Genomic DNA, 18105 nt, shown 5'->3' with positions numbered 1-18105 from the left:
TCCCACTGAAAATGTAGTCTCGAAATCTGAAAATTTGAGGGACGTGCTCAACTCCCCAAAAAATTGCCCATCGCTAGTGGGTACTGGGCAATGCAATCGGAATAGTCAATGCGTGCTGCTCCAAACAGCACGTTGACGCAGGCTTCCGAGTTCGATACCCAAGGGCGCGGAATTTTGAATTTCTTAGGTTGCGCCGTACGGTAAAAATAAAGTTGAGGATGAGGAAGTGGGCCTGACGACGATGACGCCGACGTAATAAAAAGGAAGCCGTCCCCGTGAGGAGGTAGGTGTCAAAGACGTTAGGATCATTATCATCATCATACGGGATAGGATACGGAAACGGAATAGGAACTCTCGAGCTTTTGAGTACAAGGACCGTCCATAATATCTGCATAATCAGAATAATAAATCTGATACCTGCATACAAGTCGGGCAGCGCCACGGCGCATCTGCTCATGCGAAACATCAGACGCCCAAAATATTATCCCCAAAACATTTTACAGCGATAGCTCCACTACTCCAGGTACAAACCCTCACAACGCCTGGTTCCATAAATTTCTCCTTCAAGCTCAAGCGAGGTCAAACTGCGAATTAGCCTGCCACTACCAGTCGCTGCTGCGTATGCCGCGTAAGCGCCCATATCATGAAAGCGATATGCGGTGTGGACAAAGTGCGCCAATTTCTGGTAGCTTCGCATGCGCTGTGCTTCGAACGCTTAGTTCACGTTGAAGTGAAATGCAGCATGAAGGTCAATTTGCCCACTGCTGCTGCCGCGCCTAGCAGCGTCTGTGGGTTGTCTTGTGGTGCAATTCTAGACGCGCTAGTTGCTGACGGCACCGAGCAGCGTCTGTGTCCTTTCACAAACGAAGAAATACCCGTGCTATCGCTCGACAAACTTGGTTCAAACGTATTCAACCACGGCAACTTTTTTCGTGCACTACTCCAGTTGTGACTAATAACTTGTTGAAATATAATCACTCAAATCGAAAGCAAAATCTGTTGGGAACAATGGGACAAAACAGCGCAGGACGACGACTTAATACCTGTATAACCGAAGCGGCCGGCTGTCGACTCAAAAACGCCGCTATGTTCACCCATCCGTTGTCGTGTCGTTGTAGCGTGGCAAGAAAATATCGCGATTCTCGACCGACGAGCCTGTTCCCACCGATAGTTCGGTGGCACAGCCATGAGCGATCGGCCTGCCCACCGTTGGGGTCAGTGCAGTCTGACAGGGGGCGCCGACAGTTGTCAGAGCAAGAATCGTGGTCTTGTCGGCCTAGTGTGACCGAGGCTTTAGCGATTCCAAGTAAGTGCTTTCTATGTTCCAAAACTGATTCTAATGGCACCCAAATCTCATTACACTATAGCATTTTTGCATTACAGAATGCAACAATAGTAATACGGTAGCCGGGATAACTTATTCCGCTACCTCTCTTAGATGAAGAGGGAGCGAGAGAGAAGCTGGAATGCGCAGATCAGTGTGCGAAAAGAGAAACATAATAAAAATGAATATAAACTTTAAAAATAAAACATTTGGCGGTGCGTAATGCAAGGGCAGACATATTACCCTGCCTAGGGAGGGGGATGGGGTTAAACGATTCCAGAAGGGAGTGGGAAAAAAATAAATTCAATAAATATATATACGCTCCGCACAAAGGAGAGCAGAAAAAATAAAGATAATAAAAATAATTATGTAATCTGCGAGTGAACCTGATCACGATTTTTTCAGGTCAGATGACGGGCTTTTATATATGAGATAGGCAATCATTAGAGCTTTCGAAGAAGACCAATTTGCGGCAGGTATTGCACCAATACATCCAATACCCGCCGTTGTTAGAAGGGCCGGGCATTGAACCGAAGATTCCACCTAAAGTTAGCGGATTGCGAGAACTCATGCCAATTTAGTGCTCAAAAGAATGTCTCTCGTCACGGTACCTGGTACATTGAAGCAATATGTGCACTACTGTCTCTGCTCTGCCATAGTTATCACAGTAGGGATCACAGGTACGCCTAATGCGGTACAGATTTTGTTCGTAAATGCTACGTTCAGTCAAAGCATAATATCTCTAAGCATCCGGCGTGGTGACATAGCAGCTTTGGTGTTGCCCTGCTGATCACGACATCGTGGGATGGAATCCTAGCCAAGGCGGCCGCATTTCGATAGAGGCGAAAAACAAGAACGCGCGTGACGCGTGCACTGGGGGCGCGTTCAAGATCCCCGGGTGGTTAAAATTACCCTTGAGCCAATACGGCGTACATCATAATCGTATCGCACCTTTGGTACGTAATTCATTCAATATCTCTTAGTGGCGAGGAAGTGGTTGTGGAATTCTCAATCTTACTCTAAGGTCAATCGATCACAGAGAGTTGTCAGGTGAAGCGACAGATTCGAGAGGCGATATTTTGTTCATAGGCTTATGTTCTTGCCCTGTTCGAGGCATCGCTCTTTGTAAAAAAAAAAAAATCTGGCAGGCATTGAAAGCATTGAAGTGTATTTCGGGCAGTTTCATTCGCACTTTCGTTTCCCGGAACACCGGCGGAAGGTGAAGCAACGCCCAGTAATGTTGGCCTTGTGAAGATGGTAGGTTGTGACAGGCTGGTTGTTCTAGTCATGATGGCAGGCTGGAAGTTTATATTTCTAACTATAAAGCCAGTGAAAAAACTGATGCAAAGGTCAGGGTGGAATAACAGCTCCACAGATTGACACCATTTGTCAGTACAGTGCTTTGCTCAACAGCAGAACGCTATACTCGTGAGGTTAAAGCGGCATGACGCAGTCACTCTAAGAAATTCTGGGCAGTGCATTGAGTATACGGACGTAATCGCCACGAAAATGCGTAGCTTTGGCAATATTGTTTCTAACCTCTGATAGGCGCTTTACGATACTGGCTAAGGTGACTGTTGCGCGGGACATTGGCAAGATGAGCCATGCTGTAGCTGCGCTGCGTTATAAGGGTCAGCGGCATGTTGATCGATAAAGTTGCGTGGCAAAAAACAATGGTCACTGGATGGACAGATGCATTACCTCTTTTACTCCGCTATTCGCCGCCTTTAACCGTCATCTTTGGCAGGAAAAGTTTGAAACACTAGCCGTCCTGGTATCTCAAGGTTTTAATTCACATTGGTTTTCAATCGTAAATGCTCTTTGCCACATTATTCGCTAATAATATGCCCAACGTTATGATGCCACGAATTTTCTCTTACGAAGAATTATAGCGCAATAGCTTTCTGTAAATATAGGTCCACATTTGTTTAAGAGAACAAAAACACACGCAGCTTTCTCTAAATCAATTGTCTCGCATAGATTTGTTGGTGGCGCTTTTCGAATTGTCTGCTTTCTACCGGCGACTGCTCATTAAAGCCAGGAATCACTGGCAACAATCATAAATGATGTCCAATTCATGGATCTATTATTTACAATGTAACCTAGTCATCAGTTTCTGCATTGACTTTATCACACAGAAAGTAAAAGAATGGAGCAGCGATAGTCGTCCTGAACTGATACACCTTCATGGCGGCTCAACACGCACCGTACACCAGCGACTACCATTGCTGTGTTACTATATTTTCGAAAAACGAAGCAAGCATACGTGCCGATTGCCTTCAGAGAATATGTGACTACGATCATAAAACGTTTTTATTCCAGTTTGCTTCCTTTTCGAGCTTCCTTGGTGGTTCGAGCAGTGCTCTGGCCCACCCTTGTACAGGGACAGGCCCGCCGAGAACGGAGGATGATCGACTAGAATCGGGGAACCGAATCGAGGAACAGATTCGTTCGATTATTCCCTGGTAAATCTAGCCTCACGTACATACTCCCGCTTAAGCTACAGTCGTTCCATAGCACGCGTTATTACCCGATTATCTGCCATGAACACTTCATTCTTTCCTGACGCAATAACCCAAGGGAACAGTCTCCCAGAAGACATCGTCTCATGCACTGACCGTAAATGGTTCCGCGATATGTTAGGTAACCACATTGCCTAATTACCGATCTTACCCGCCCTTTCCCACACGATGTTTTTCATTTTTCCACAATTGTTCCTGGCTTCTTTTTGCTTGATGTTCTTTCTTTTGCTGTTCTGTCCATTTTTTGTTCTGACATTGTCGCAAGGATTAAAGCCCTTCCTTATGTGCTGCCTCCGGGCCCGTAAGGAGAAAACAAATTAAATGAAATTAAAGGGAACCTTTGAATTGTACCGGCATAAATGGAGTGCGCAAAAAGTAAGAAAAAACAAGAAGCCTCAAAGTGGAGCCATCTCTCTGACGAGTATGCCAGGAAGCACGGTGTTCCACATCGAAGTTTAAGCCCGGTAGGTGCAAGAAGCAGATGTATTCAACGCATTTCGTTCCAATTTACACAAGCTAATACACTAGCTTGTTGTATTCCCAATACGCTAGCTGTTGATCCAGTGGCATTTTGGCAGAGTTTTGGCATAACAACACGTTCGCTGTGTAAAGATCTGCCAAGTGGATCGAAGTCGTCACGTGTCGGCGATGCAAGGTCTGTCGATAAGCGTCCCTGGAGCTTTGTCCCCTACGGCTACCACTCTCCTGTGGAGGGAATCCTCCGGAAACACGCAGCAAGGACCGCGATAGCGAAACGCGGGGATGGCAAATAAAGCGCACTCCAAGTAGCAACATTTGTTAGCGCTCTCTGTGGATCTGCTCGAGATTGCCAGCAGGTAAAATGCCACGTCGATAAGCCTGCGGTATGGAAACCAAGGACAAAACGTGTACCATGGTCCGCGCGGCAGAGCCGGTGAATAAAACCAAGATAATCCCAACTGGGGCAAAAATAGGCGGCTTGTCGGCCTATTCGGCGCAGTGCGCGGTTTCAGAAAGCGGACGGTTTCCCAGCCAGCTAGGAGACTGCGACTATGGCTCTGTGGTTGACCGTGGCCTTCATCCTGGTTGTCCTGACACTTCTGATTCGGTAAGCGGCCGTGCTTACGTTAACGTTCTAAATGCCTCGCACTCTGTGAGCTTTTTTTTTAATTTTACGTGGCCCCGATTCTCGCAAAAAAATAAACAAACATGCTTCGCAGGCTCAACGGCTATCGTACTGTTTTCATTTTCTTTTTTTTTTTGGCATTAGGTCAAAGGTTCGGTTTACGACGGCGGCAACCACGTGTCGACATGATGGCAATGCGGAAAATTTGGACAGTGGGAAAAAATATGTAATGGTTGTTCGCTAATCGCTATATATGAAATTACTCTAAATCACGTCACGTGGCTGTCATAGTTTAGATGTTTGTTCGAGGAATAAAACTACACTAGTTATGCTTTGTATTGTCGCTGAAAAGAGAAGGATACTGTCGCTGAAAAGTGAAGCATACAGCCGGTTTAATTTCAGCGTTAACACGCCTGTAAGGTGCGTGACAATAAAAGCGAGCATGGAAACCTAACTCCTATCGAAACAAAATTAAGGGCAATTATTTCTTCATTTATTTATTACCAATGTCTTCATGAATGTGCTCTGCAGTGCCAATGAGGAATTCTCAGATAGAAGAAGGGGAAACAAGTGCGTGAATCTACCTAATCACCGCATAAATGCGCATACAAAAACTTCAAAGAATTCTGATTTTAAATGGAATATTAAGGAAAAGAAAGAAACAACAGCAACTAAAGCCCGTAATGCCGCAGAACATCTTCAATATTATTAATGCAGCGAATCATCGGTAGTAAGACAGCGCGATGCCCAATCAAGAATCCGCGGCAACATGACCTTTAAAGGAGCGTGGGTTTTAATTTCAGTAACACACCGGGGCAATCGATTCCATACTACCTTGGGGGGGGGGGGGGGGGGAAAGATGCCTGAAAAAAAAGTTACGTCAAGATATTTCACGTATTTTGCACTCATGATGACGGCGCCGCAGTAAGAAAGTGCAGTGATGGAATATACAGTTGTCAGTTCATTAGAATTTTGTGAAAATAGAAGCTGCTCGTTGTCTTCAATATCACATGATTTCTGCGCTTTCTCACGAGCGACCAACCTTCGAGCCTCATTACACGACAAGCTGCTGAGGGAGTGAGAATCACGTGCAACAAATCTGGCGGCTGGGTTCTGGACACTCTCCATCACAGCGATAGCATTCGATGCGTGCGGGCCCATGCTGCACATGCGTACTCCAGTGTGGGGCGTAAATTCGAAAAGCAAGGAATTTCATCAATCTTGATGTCTTAATTTTGAAAGGCAGGTCGGGTTCAAGCTTAGCGAAACTTGAGGTAAACCGTGTAAGAATTCTACCCGTAATGCAGCCAACCTATTTGAAAGATAAAGTAATTAGTGATCTCAGTTCATTTTTCATCTCGAGTACACAAATCAAAGCGCACCAGATTTTGCAGCAATCTTGGTGATAATTGATAATTCCTGAGAAACAGCAGGGTGTTTTGTTGTTGAGCATTTAAGCAAAAACTCTATCAACAGAGATGACGTTCTTTTTGTTTCATTTACCACATGTGTACTACTGTGCGAGGGTACGCACTTGAGTGAACATTTAAACTGAAAACTGCAACCTTGTAGTTTTCTGTCGGCAAGAACTTGTAGCCTAAGCTGGCACACAATGGCACACATGTCGTGCTATGGTGAGGGGCCGTGTTGGTAATGTTTCCTTAACGGCGAAACCCTCAGGAAGTGCAACAACCAAAAATCTGCAAATGCACCAATGTTGTTTATTGCTAAAAACAGGCAAGATAGGCATTTTGCCATGTTCACCAAGCTTATCACGCTGCAAATTGATTTCGTCGAGTGCCTGTTGACTTGCTAGCGGAGCAGGTTTTTCAGCGTTTCATATTTCTCACAAGACGGCGGACCTGAACAGTTTAATTCTGCAGCACGTGGGAGTGCTGCTATCAGCGTTGCCTCATAAGTGAACTTGGGCCACGATGTTCCGTTTAAAATCTGACAATAACGATGCCTAAATAGTCCTCTCCGTACGAAGCAAAATATGGCCTTAGATGACCTGAGTGAGCGAGAGCTGGGGAATTAAATTACTTAAGTATGGATTTAACTTAGCCTATTACTAACCTGTACTGATGTAAGTGAAAAAAAAAGTAATTCTGGGGCTTGATGTGCTATAACCAGAAAATTAAATTATGGGGTTTTACGTGTCAAAACCACTTTCTGATTATGAGTCACGCCGTAGTAGGGGACACCGGAAATTTTGAACACCTGGGGTCCTTTAACGTGCACCTAAATCTAAGTATACGGTTGTTTTCGCATTTCGCCACCATCGAAATGCGGCCGCCGTGGCCGGGATTCGATCCCGCAACCTCTTGCTCAGCAGCCCAACACCATAGCCACTGAGCAACCACGGCGGGTATGCTATAACCACAGTATGATTATGATACCCGCCATGGTGGGGGATGGCGGAATAATTTTAATCATCTGGAGTTCTTTACCGTGCACGTAAATCTAAGTATATCCCTCATACTGTCCCTATTGTGGAGCAAAGCCCACAGTATATCATTGCACCGGGGAGTGCCCACACCCTCCGGGCTACTCCCCTATTCCTTCACCTTTCCCTTCCTCCTGGGAGACTGCGCTGACCAGCTCAGACCCGCAAGAGCAGCGACGGCTGATCCGGCGGGCACGCGGAGTGGCACGAGCCAATGGGGCCCTGAACTAAGGGCTCCACCCTGCGAGGAAGTCGCCCAAACTCATGATAAATAAATGTTTTCTCTCTCTCTCTCTAAGTACACGAGCATTTAGGATGAAAGCCTTCTATAGCTCGTTGCAGTGGCTCATACTTAAAAACGTGTTCTGTAGTCGAGTGGCACAAAAAAATATAATCAGCAGCAATGGCTCATACCCCCATAAGCAAACGAAGATACAATGGGTCGTACCCCCGTAAGCAAGCAAAAAGAAATGCAATGGCTCATACCCCCTTAACCTAGAGGTTACAAGCGCTCAGCAAAGTGAAGCGAAAAGTGCATACATTCATTGCAATCACCATTACAACACACACAATAGCATAGGGTTCAGTTACGGACAAGCTCAAAACAAGCATCCTAGCCATCAATAAAGCACTGCATAGCCCCTTCGGAAGCACGCTACGGCCGGGGATGCTCGCCAAGCGAGAAACGTGATGCGACGAGCGAAGCAGCGACAGGAAGGCGTTCGACCGCCAGTGCTGCTTTCCGCTCCTGAGAGGATTCAACGCAAAGTCTAAGAGATGCGTCGTTGGCGCGAGTCTGACCCCGCCATACGAGCGCGCGTATCCGCAGCTAAGCGTCGAAAACGAGCCAAAGGAACCGAACTGAGAAATCAGCAACGCGACGATGCGATAGGACAGCGTGGAGAAGAGGCGAAAGCTCGCAGACAACGGCTTGCCACCCGTTTACTAGGCACTGCGGCTCGTGTTGTTTTGCGAGTGGTCTGAGCCCTCTGATCGGATAATGCCCTATCACGTGTGCAACAGGCTTTCGCCTTCACGTGCTACAGGAGTGTAACATGCTGTCAAAATTTCTGGATTGCGCCCCTATTAAAATGTCACTGCTAGGATTTGAATTTTCTTCTGAAATAAACTTTGATTGATTGATTGATTGATTGATTGATTGATTGATTGATTGATTGATTGATTGATTGATTGATTGATTGATTGATTGATTGATTGATTGGAACCCGCGAGCTCGCTCTCAGCAGCTCAATACTACAGTCGCTGAGCCACGGCAGCGGGGGCAAGGTAATCGAAGCTTGTTTCTTTTCTTTTTTTTTAATGCTTCGCTTGCTGATTTGAGAGGCTCCAGAGTAGCGAAGTCAGCATCTTGGTAGTCTAACGCTTTGGTCACAGAAACAATTACCTTTCTGCCAACAGCTGTCGGTCCCCCCATTGCTTTAGCATATTCGGCTGCTTCGGCTTGCATTAAATGAAAAGGTGCATCTTACTGCTGCTTCAAATTAAAGCTCCATTTTGGGAGAATGTCGTTTTCCCTTCCACCAACAACTTCCTTTATTCGTCCTGGAAGGACACAGAGAACACACAGAAATGTGCGTAGGGGGGCTGCTCAGCGTGGTGACATTGACCTTGACCTACATGTACTTTATGTCTAGAGTATTCAAGTCACTTTCTGGAGAATAATATGACTGTGTCAAGGTCGCGTAATTTGAGCGAATGATGCGCTTTTTGCGGATCAATTCAGTGATAAGAATGCAAATAACGACTGAATTATCCCAGTACAGTTGTAAATAGCCTCCTTTTGTGCACGTCTCGAAGTAAATAATGCGCTTTTCCGATATTTCTTCTGGCCAAATAATTGTCGAAGACCCTCTGCAAAGAAAAGCTCTCGTTAACTGACTCTAGCAACAGATGCTTTTTGCCTTTAAGTGCACCTAAAGTAATTTAATTACCTGAGGAGCAGTTGCGACATGAGAGCATTTCACGTTTCGCGCAATTATCAACTCCAGTTCAAATAAAGGTAGCACAGAAAAAAATATTATGTGTCTGGTAGGCATTACCTGTCATAAGTATTCCGAGAAACACACAGAACACGACATAATATGACACAAGGTAGGAAGATACAAGAAGCAGTAGAAGAGTTACCTGGACTTAAAATTTGCATCAGCGCCGATTCAGTGGGCATAAATCATGGCACAGAAGCGCCGCTTAAACATTACAGTCAACGTTAATGGTGCTGGAGGAACATCTGAAGAAAGGCAGCCGTGTTTTTTCCCGTGCTCGTTAGGCTCGCCTGAATTTTCACTTCGCATATTTTATTAAAATATTTCATTAGCTAAAGATTCTACTCAGTCAAGCAATAGTAGCATAGAGTGGGGACGTCTTGTAAGGCAATGAAGCAATAAGAATAACGCAGAACAGCGCTCTTGTAAGCTGGAAAAAAAAAGAATTTCGATGGCGCTTCAACAGTAATCTTTGAATATATGCCTGTGGTACCTTGCCGACCATGACACAAGGGATTTTTGTGTTTGGATTGAGTCGCAGCTGTAATTTTCATGCCAGATTTGTCAAATCGTTCCCTGGCTTCACTGTATACTCAACATTTTCAGACCATAAGACTTATGGCCACCATATGCCCGCCTTTGACGTGAGAATTTTTGTCGGCACTTATTCGCGTTTCGCAATGAATCATCTCCCCGTTCTTTCATTCTGAAGCAAAACACCTTATCCATTGATTCGTTGCGCCTACAGGTGGCGTAAGAAGAAGTTCTCCTATTTCAAGGAACTGGGCATTCCAGGACCAGAGCCCAACCTGCTGTGGGGGAATCTCTGGGAGTACCATTCCCTGGTGAGCGCGTTAGCAGCTTGCATTCCTTGTCAGTTTACACGAATGAAACTGAATTGACCTGAAACACGCTGATTCGTTCGTGCCTCCAAAATTCTTCGAGTTTCCACCTTACTTAAGACACCTTATCGAGACATTATTTGCATGTATGTGGCTTTCTGTAGAAACTTGCCAGGTTTGTGATTAATGAAACTGCGAATTTGACTTCGTGTGCGGCGCTCGAGGTCACGCCACGAGCGCGCCTCGATGGAGCAGAGAGGGCAAAAGGGACCACCTGCTCTTCACTGTAGTGCGTCAGGTTCTGTCTGAGGGGCGGGGGCATTGCCGCGACGCCACGTCAGCCTCGCTCTCCCTCTCGGAAGCCCGTGTTATCCGCGCGCACTGAGCCGTGTGCCCCCCCCCCCCCCAAGAAAGGCAGAAAGCAGCGATTGTTCTCATGCCATCCAAATCGCTACATAAGCTCTCGCCTGTGTTCTAACTGTGCCTCGGTAAGGCCAAATGCGAGGAGTTCATAACTCGAAGAACCGCTCAGCCGTGTTCAATTAGAAATCAGCACTTTCGCATTCACAACTGATAAGAAGTGCTTAGGTTTACTGTGATTTTTCGTTGTTCTCATATCACGCACCATGGAGGTTGGAAGCTTGCGATGCCGCTGGTGGCGCTGCTCATCGCTCCAACGAGAGCCTTCATACGCGCGGCCACGCCCTTTTTTTAGTGCTCTTCAAAGTGTGTGTATGAAGGCTTCCTTCACCAGTGTTTTGAGAAGCCTGGTAAAAGCCAGGGGGCTGTTCCTACCACGCAGCAGCACTTGCTTCACGTACGGCCCCGCGGCAACACGTGACTCCCGCGTGTTTCAACAATGTCCAAAGAACTCGAACGCGACGCAAAAACAATACTGTCTTCTTTGTTGCACCTTTCAGGCTACACTGCCTTTTTTTCCTCCTGACATATATGCATCATAGGTGCCTCTATTCGTCGGTAACATACATATGGGCCGTCAAAGCACGGGCTCCGCTTCTATGTCATTCTGTTACAGGCCACGACATTTCTAGCACTTCTTTCCGGCCGCGGTGGTGTCATTCTGAGGCAAAAACACTTGCGTCCCGCACTTTGGGTGCACGTACAGAATTCATTTAAAACCCCGGGTGGTCGTTTCGAATCCGAAGCCACCTGATAGTACGACACCTATCGCAGTCTTGTGCGATGAAATAATATTTGGACCAAAAATACTCCTTAGTCATAGCAGTAAGCGAAATGCGACGCGCCGATGCAAGATGACGTCAGTATCGAAGGGTACTGACAATTCGTTGTTTTTGTTTGTTGTAGAACAAAAAGAGAGATCAGAATGTTTCTTAACAGTGCACGTGGTTTTTCTTTTTGTTGTTGCCTTTATACAGGGGCTGCACAAAGCGCTGGATAAGTGGTGCAGGGAATACGGTGACATCTGCGGGTATGATTTCAAGGTGTACGGCGTGAATAATATATAGAACAGATAAGAGCTGCTATCTCAGAGCAAGGAAAAAGAAAGAACGTCCACAGAAGGGGAAAATGTGGTCAAAACAAGCAGGATGGATCAAGTAAAGAAAGTAACACGCACAGAGCATTGGGCTGGAGTCATTGTATCATTTGTTTCGCCTAAACCACGATAATTGTAGTCGGATGCTCGCTTCTTGATGTGTAGCACTTTTCGGCATTTGAAAGTTAACTTCTGTAATGTGTTTACCCTCACAGTAACGCCGCAATAGTGATGACAATAGTGTGATGACAATATTGACTAGAATTACCAAATTTATGCCAAATTAACAAAAAACAAGCCACAAGCAGAATATAAAACTGAGTTTAGCCAGTTGCTTACCATTCTGTGGCTGCTGTCTACGCATTGTTAATATAACTGCGGGAGAGATGAACAAATGTACTCAACCATGGCACAGGCAGTAGAGTTTCTTAACGCTGCTATTAAATCTATTTTATTCATTTATAGCAGCAAAAAAATAATTCAAGCGTCATTACGGTAGGTGAAAGCGTAAGAATCAGCTAGTACCATTTCCCGCAAGCATGAGATGATCATAAAATAATCAAAGTTATGGGGAGCTCATTATACTGCGTTAACCAGCGTGTGCCCGTAGGAAAGTGGCAACTGGATTTGTTTGTGCCTCATTTTTATAGGTTCTACAACGGCGACGTACCTTTTCTGCTCATCAAGGACCTGGATTTCCTCGAGTACGCTTGCATCAAAAACTTCCAAAATTTCACGGCCCGTGGGGTAAGAGATTTTTATAAGCCCGCTTGGAGTATCTGCGCTTTCTAACTTCCTGGATTATGCAAATGAATTAGTCGATATTAAACTGTCCTTTCTATTTATACTTTGCTACCTGAAAGTTTGCTGCTTCGTGCTCAGATAAACAACAGTTTAATTAATGATAACAAGAAAGATTTAATGTAAGGAGACACTACTGGACGAATGAGGCTTACATATGCAATATAGGATATAAAAGGGAAGGAAGGTGCCAATTCTCTACTGCCCAAAACGCCTCCAGAACGGGACTTTTCTCTGTCATCAATAAATGATCGACACAGCCAAACCTCCACATCGATGTTCTCAATATTCTGAGAGCTCTCCTTGTCGAAAGTGCTGGCAGTGGACATTTGTATAAATTGTTCTCGTGGGATAAATAATTCTACACTGAGTGGACTTATTATTTATGTAAAGTAGATTCTTTTTCTTTCTGAGATAAAAGGAAGTTACTCAGAGAAGGAAATTATCGTTTGTAACTGTTTCAATGGAGAGCATGGGAAATGTCGCCTCAATTCACCGGCTACATCTCAAGAGGCAATAAAACTAAAGAAGCGCCTTTGGTTATGTTCCAATGGTAGTCCACCCTTTATGATTATACCGTAATCGGCTTTGGCTATAGAGGTGGCTCGTGGGATCTATGTACTAGCATTGGTTCCTGCCAAAATAGTGTCGTCGCCAGATTCCATTATTGGCACATATGGCGGAGACGTATAGATGACATATCTGGCTTCTTTTAGGGTGTGTGTGTAAGTGTGATTGTGTGTGTGTGTGCGCGTGCGTGTTTAAATAATTATGAAGACCTGGCGCTCTTGAGTAAGACCTCATCCTTGCACTAAAAAATCTGAAACATTGTCACCATCACTTTATGTATGCTAATCTAAACAGCTACAATACAACTGTGCTTTTATTTCGAACCAATAGGTTACGATGCGAACCGATCAACAGCATCCTATCGTCGGCCAGATGGTAATTCATGTGCGTGGGGACAAGTGGAGGAGAATGCGTAGCTGCGTCACATCTGGTTTTACGACCAGCAAGCTGAAACAGGTAATATAATGCTTAATTGTACAAGTGATGTTTTTTTTTGTTCTGAATATACTTTTGGGGGTAGTGGTAAAGAGTTTTGGAATTTTGGCAGAATAACGCGCCCAACATTTTGAGGCTTTAGAGGTAGAGTAGATTTGAGTAGAACGCTCGTATGCCTTTGTCGTATTTTTCGCTTTCTTTCTCTGCAAACTATAGGAACAGCTTCTCCTTCGTTCCTTGTGACAATGAATGAGGCACCTCTGTGGATCTGCCTGTCGCGCAGCTGTCAGGTGGGGTCCCATCCAGAAAACGTGGGAGCCCGTCAACCTACAAAGACAATGAGACCGTCGCGTTGTATTCGGACAGCTACGACTACCAGGAACATGACTTCTAGCTAGTCATGACAAGCAGTACAAGAGTTTTATCTGCCAAAGCCACAGTATGATTACGAGGCACCGCCTGCGTGACACCATCTGGGTTAATTTTGACCCCCTGGGAGTTCTTCACCATGCGCCCAATGCACGATACGCGAGTGCTTTTGCATTGCGCACCAATCGAAATGCGGCCACTGTGGTCAGGATTTGATCCCGCGACCTCGGTCTTCGCAGCGCAGCACCAAAGCCCCTGCGCCACCCCGACAGGTGTTCTGATGAGCCTACCAGCAAAAGAAAATGCTGCAGGCGTCATTTACGGGGTGTGTTTCTACCGTGCTGGCCCCACACTACGGTCCTCAAGCCCGTAGACCCCAATAGAACTTTGCAGCTCCTCAACAGGCAGGTGCGCTCTTTGTTAGTAGGAGAATTCCACCGCATGGGAACTGAGACGTGAGAATTAACTTAGGCGGATTTTGCTGGTTTCGGCGGATTTGGGTGGTTTGGGTGGTTTACGACGGATTTGGGTGGTTTGGGTGGTTAGGCGGATTTGGGTGGTTTACGAGAGTAACGAGTAGTTAGGAACACAAAGAACACTTTAAGGCATATTTCGCGGACGTTTAGGAGACCGCTTTGATTGTTGTGCTTATTCATTGATCCGTGCGATGTTGAATGAACATATGTATGCTGTACCAACTTACCTGTAGGGATAATTTTCCTTCTGACAGATATGTCCATCATTTTTTATAGCTGCACATCAGACTTGTATTCAATACTTGAAGAATGAATGAATTATGGAGTTTTACGTGCCAAAACCACTTTCTGATTATGAGGCACGCCGTAGTGGAGGACTCCGGAAAGTTAGAACACCTGGGGTTCTTTAACGTGCACCTAAATCTCAGTACACGGGTGTTTTCGCATTTCGCCCCCATCGAAATGCGGCCGCCGTGGCCGGGATTTGATCCCGCGACCTCGTGCTCAGCAGCCTAACATCATAGCCACTGAGTAACCACGGCGGGTGATACTTGAACAATAATAATCAATAAGGAGTCTCAACGTCCCGGCAATCAGCCTGTAACAGCTACCGCTGTATCATGAGAAGAAAATCATGCAGAATGTTTCGGGAAGGGCAAAACCATTTAAGTAAATGCTGAACTGGCCACGTTAAAGTTCTTTTTTAGATTATATATATGTTTTTTTTTCAGAAAGGCTTCAATCCAAACCACCACACTCCGGCATTCTTTGCTTACACCATCATAGAAGCAAAACTGTATTATGGGACATTCGAGCAGACACTTCGCAGTAATCATCATATGAGACAGACCCTAGCGCTGATGCCTTCACTTGCAAACATGAGGAGAAAGCGCGGTATTGTGGGGTAATTCAAACACAAGTAAACAAGTCAAGTAGCAGTTAACTGCATAAATCAGTTACATTATGCAACAACTGTAGCACGTACGACTTACGGGCACATGTATGTTCCATCTGGTGTGCGCGAAGTCGAGGAAGTGGTCCTGCATTCAGAATTGAAGCGACAGCAACTTGTTTCCTCAGTCCAAATCATCGCGCATCTTACCGTAATGGTGCCATCTATGCGTAGGCTCGTGGTGCATGACTTAAGAAATAATAATACCAAAGCGGCTTTTGCTGTTTGGCCTTTCCGGCGTGATACGTAGATGGTCCCGCACATCGCCGAGTCAGCGGAGGTGTTCATGGAGATGCTCGAGCCACACGCCGACACTGAGGAGGAGGTGAACCTGCGTCTGCAGTTCCAAGCGCTTTCTATGGACTACATCGGCCAGGCAGCCTTCGGCATCGAGACGTGCTTCCAGCGTGAAGTTGACGATATCTTCTTCACGACAGCTCGTCGAGTGCTACCAGGAGTGATGACGGGGCCTGCCCACATGATTGCACGTGCGTTTTCTCAGCAGTCCCGAGCAGGTTCTTCTTCTGAGTACAATGGCTGTTTCGATTTGCGTGGCAAGTGAATGCTGAGCCGATCTAGTGCAAGTAGCTTCGTAAAGTAGTCCAGGGCTGATAACCAAGAAATAATTAATTGCGCAGTAGTTTTAATTCTTTGAGTCATCAATCGTTAGCTATTTCATTGTTGATATTAGAAAGGAATATATCAGTGGGGTGAACTGTTACGCAAGTTTTCAAATTTTTTTGAACCGCCACACGGGCGTAAACCCACGACATGACATTACGTGAGGCATGATATAAGTAAAAACTGATATATCTTAAGAAGATCAGAGAACAAATACGTGTGTGAAAAAAATTGCAAGAAGCTTAAGCTTCCCCTTCAGGAGTGGAACGCGATAGCATTCAAAGATCCCTGACTGCTTCGCAGGCTTCCCGGCTACTGCAGCCTATGTAACCTTCAATTTTACCGGGAAACGCACGCGATGAACGCTATACACAAAGGCAGGCTTTCTGGTAGAAACACAGCCGCCTACATAGGCAGCGATGCGACGGAGGCGAGTGCCATCTGGAAGTGTTTAAAGGAAGCGGGCGCGCTGCTCCGTGGTGTCCGAGATATTTACGCGCCGGCATGTGCAAATAGGGGACGCCGTCTCCAGTGCATGCATTGTAGAAACGGCATGAAACGGCATGAAACGGCTGGAAGAGGCGTTTGTTTTACTTTTCGCGAAACATAATTATGTTTTCTTCTATATTCAAACTACAATCCAAGAGCTATCATGTCTATAGGTTCTGTGTAAGCCGTAGTTTGCAATTTTTCCCCGTATTTTAGCATGAGAAATTCAATTAGTTCAGTCAGGTCCTTGCGTCACATGGATGGCCTGCGTATGTGTGGTTCGATAATATATTTACCTATTGACGTCCGGCGCTAAACGCGGCCTGACGTAGCCGGATTATCTGCGACACGGGCTCCTTAACGTTACCGCGGTAAATCAGAGCGCCCAGGAGATTGAGGAACTGTTCTTCACAACAACTCTGAAACTTCAACATAAGTCCTTTATACTTGGCTAGAGCATGTTGGCGGACTAGCTGGTTCGGACTCTGTACTTCATGTTGCAGTACGATTGCAGGAAGACAGAAATAAGGCAATACACATTTAGGGCGGTTTGTGGATTGCCTACTTTCTCTATCTTCGTCCATTCGCGCCACACATTTCAATTCTTCTATTACCCTCCACAAGTGTGAAACCAGTTTGGTAAGTCTTTATTCTAAAAACACAATGTGAACACAGAACAAGAAACTAATTGACAGAAGGCGCAGCCTGCGACCTTTATCATACCTGCAACTTTCTGTTAGCTGCGAAATTTCTCATAGCCAAAAAAATCTAGGTTCGATACCGTATTGTTATGCCTGCGCTCACTCAGAAGAAAACCTTGAGTTGCGATCATTACAACGCTGGTTAGTGGTGTTATATTTCCAGCATGCATTCTTGCACACTACTGCAACCCTGGAAGTGGGCGTGTTAAGTGTTTCGAGGATACAACCTAAGGGCCTAAGTAACTGGAGCACAACTTTTGTCCGGAACAGCATCTGGAGCAGTCACAATTTCATCAGTGTACCAGCCTTCACAATTATTTTTTGAAATGTTAAACTCACTTGAACTGATCACGCTTCTGAGGGAGGCAGCGTTGCTGGGACGCCCAATCTTTTCTGCCACAAAACAGGTGCCCTCACGAATAGAAATTTTTCTACTAAAAGTTGTTTTCTTTACTCATGTAATCTTACTTATCACACAGTGTCAGGAGGCTCAATAGAAGTATTCGTTTTAAACAGCGTTTACTCTCCAGTGGTCAGGAGCACATAGGAAATATCGCAGGTAGAAAATCACAGTGCCTTACCTTAGCTTAGCTTACCTTACCTTAGAGTGGCCAACTTGCTAGCTTTTTTCGCATATACCAATGCTAAATACATGCACTGGGAAAAATGATCACATTGTTAGAACATGGAGCAAATTCACAGAAAACTTTACAAATTATATGCATTTTTGCCTGCTAGCGTTGCGTTTCACTTACACTACTCAAAGTTGGCGCAGATAGTCGTATGTCGAATGTCCCTCTCACGTTTATTGTTTGCAAACCAGCACAACAAAAACGATAACACTAACCGGCCGACAAACAACCGTGTTTTCGACATGGGAAACTCTTTTCAGTACGTTTAATATAAAGGGCTTATCGACGACAAAAGTCCACG

The 18105-nt window shown here is 45.4% G+C and overlaps 1 protein-coding gene across 1 annotated transcript in view; it reads left to right on the top strand.

The window, feature by feature from the left end:
• The first annotated feature begins 4774 nt into the window (after positions 1-4774).
• Positions 4775-18105, top strand: part of LOC139048807 (cytochrome P450 3A14-like) — a 28925-nt gene continuing 15594 nt past the window's right edge. The window contains exons 1-6 of the mRNA XM_070523553.1: positions 4775-4933; positions 10149-10245; positions 11640-11692; positions 12409-12505; positions 13460-13585; positions 15612-15849. Of these exons, the coding sequence (XP_070379654.1) occupies positions 4878-4933; positions 10149-10245; positions 11640-11692; positions 12409-12505; positions 13460-13585; positions 15612-15849 (667 nt within the window). The 5' untranslated portion in view covers positions 4775-4877. The remainder of the gene's footprint in view (positions 4934-10148; positions 10246-11639; positions 11693-12408; positions 12506-13459; positions 13586-15611; positions 15850-18105) is intronic.

The sequence above is a fragment of the Dermacentor albipictus genome, chromosome 8 (genome assembly GCF_038994185.2).
Source record: "Dermacentor albipictus isolate Rhodes 1998 colony chromosome 8, USDA_Dalb.pri_finalv2, whole genome shotgun sequence".
Taxonomy (NCBI): Eukaryota; Metazoa; Arthropoda; class Arachnida; order Ixodida; family Ixodidae; genus Dermacentor; species Dermacentor albipictus.
This window is presented reverse-complemented; position numbering and strand designations above follow the sequence as displayed.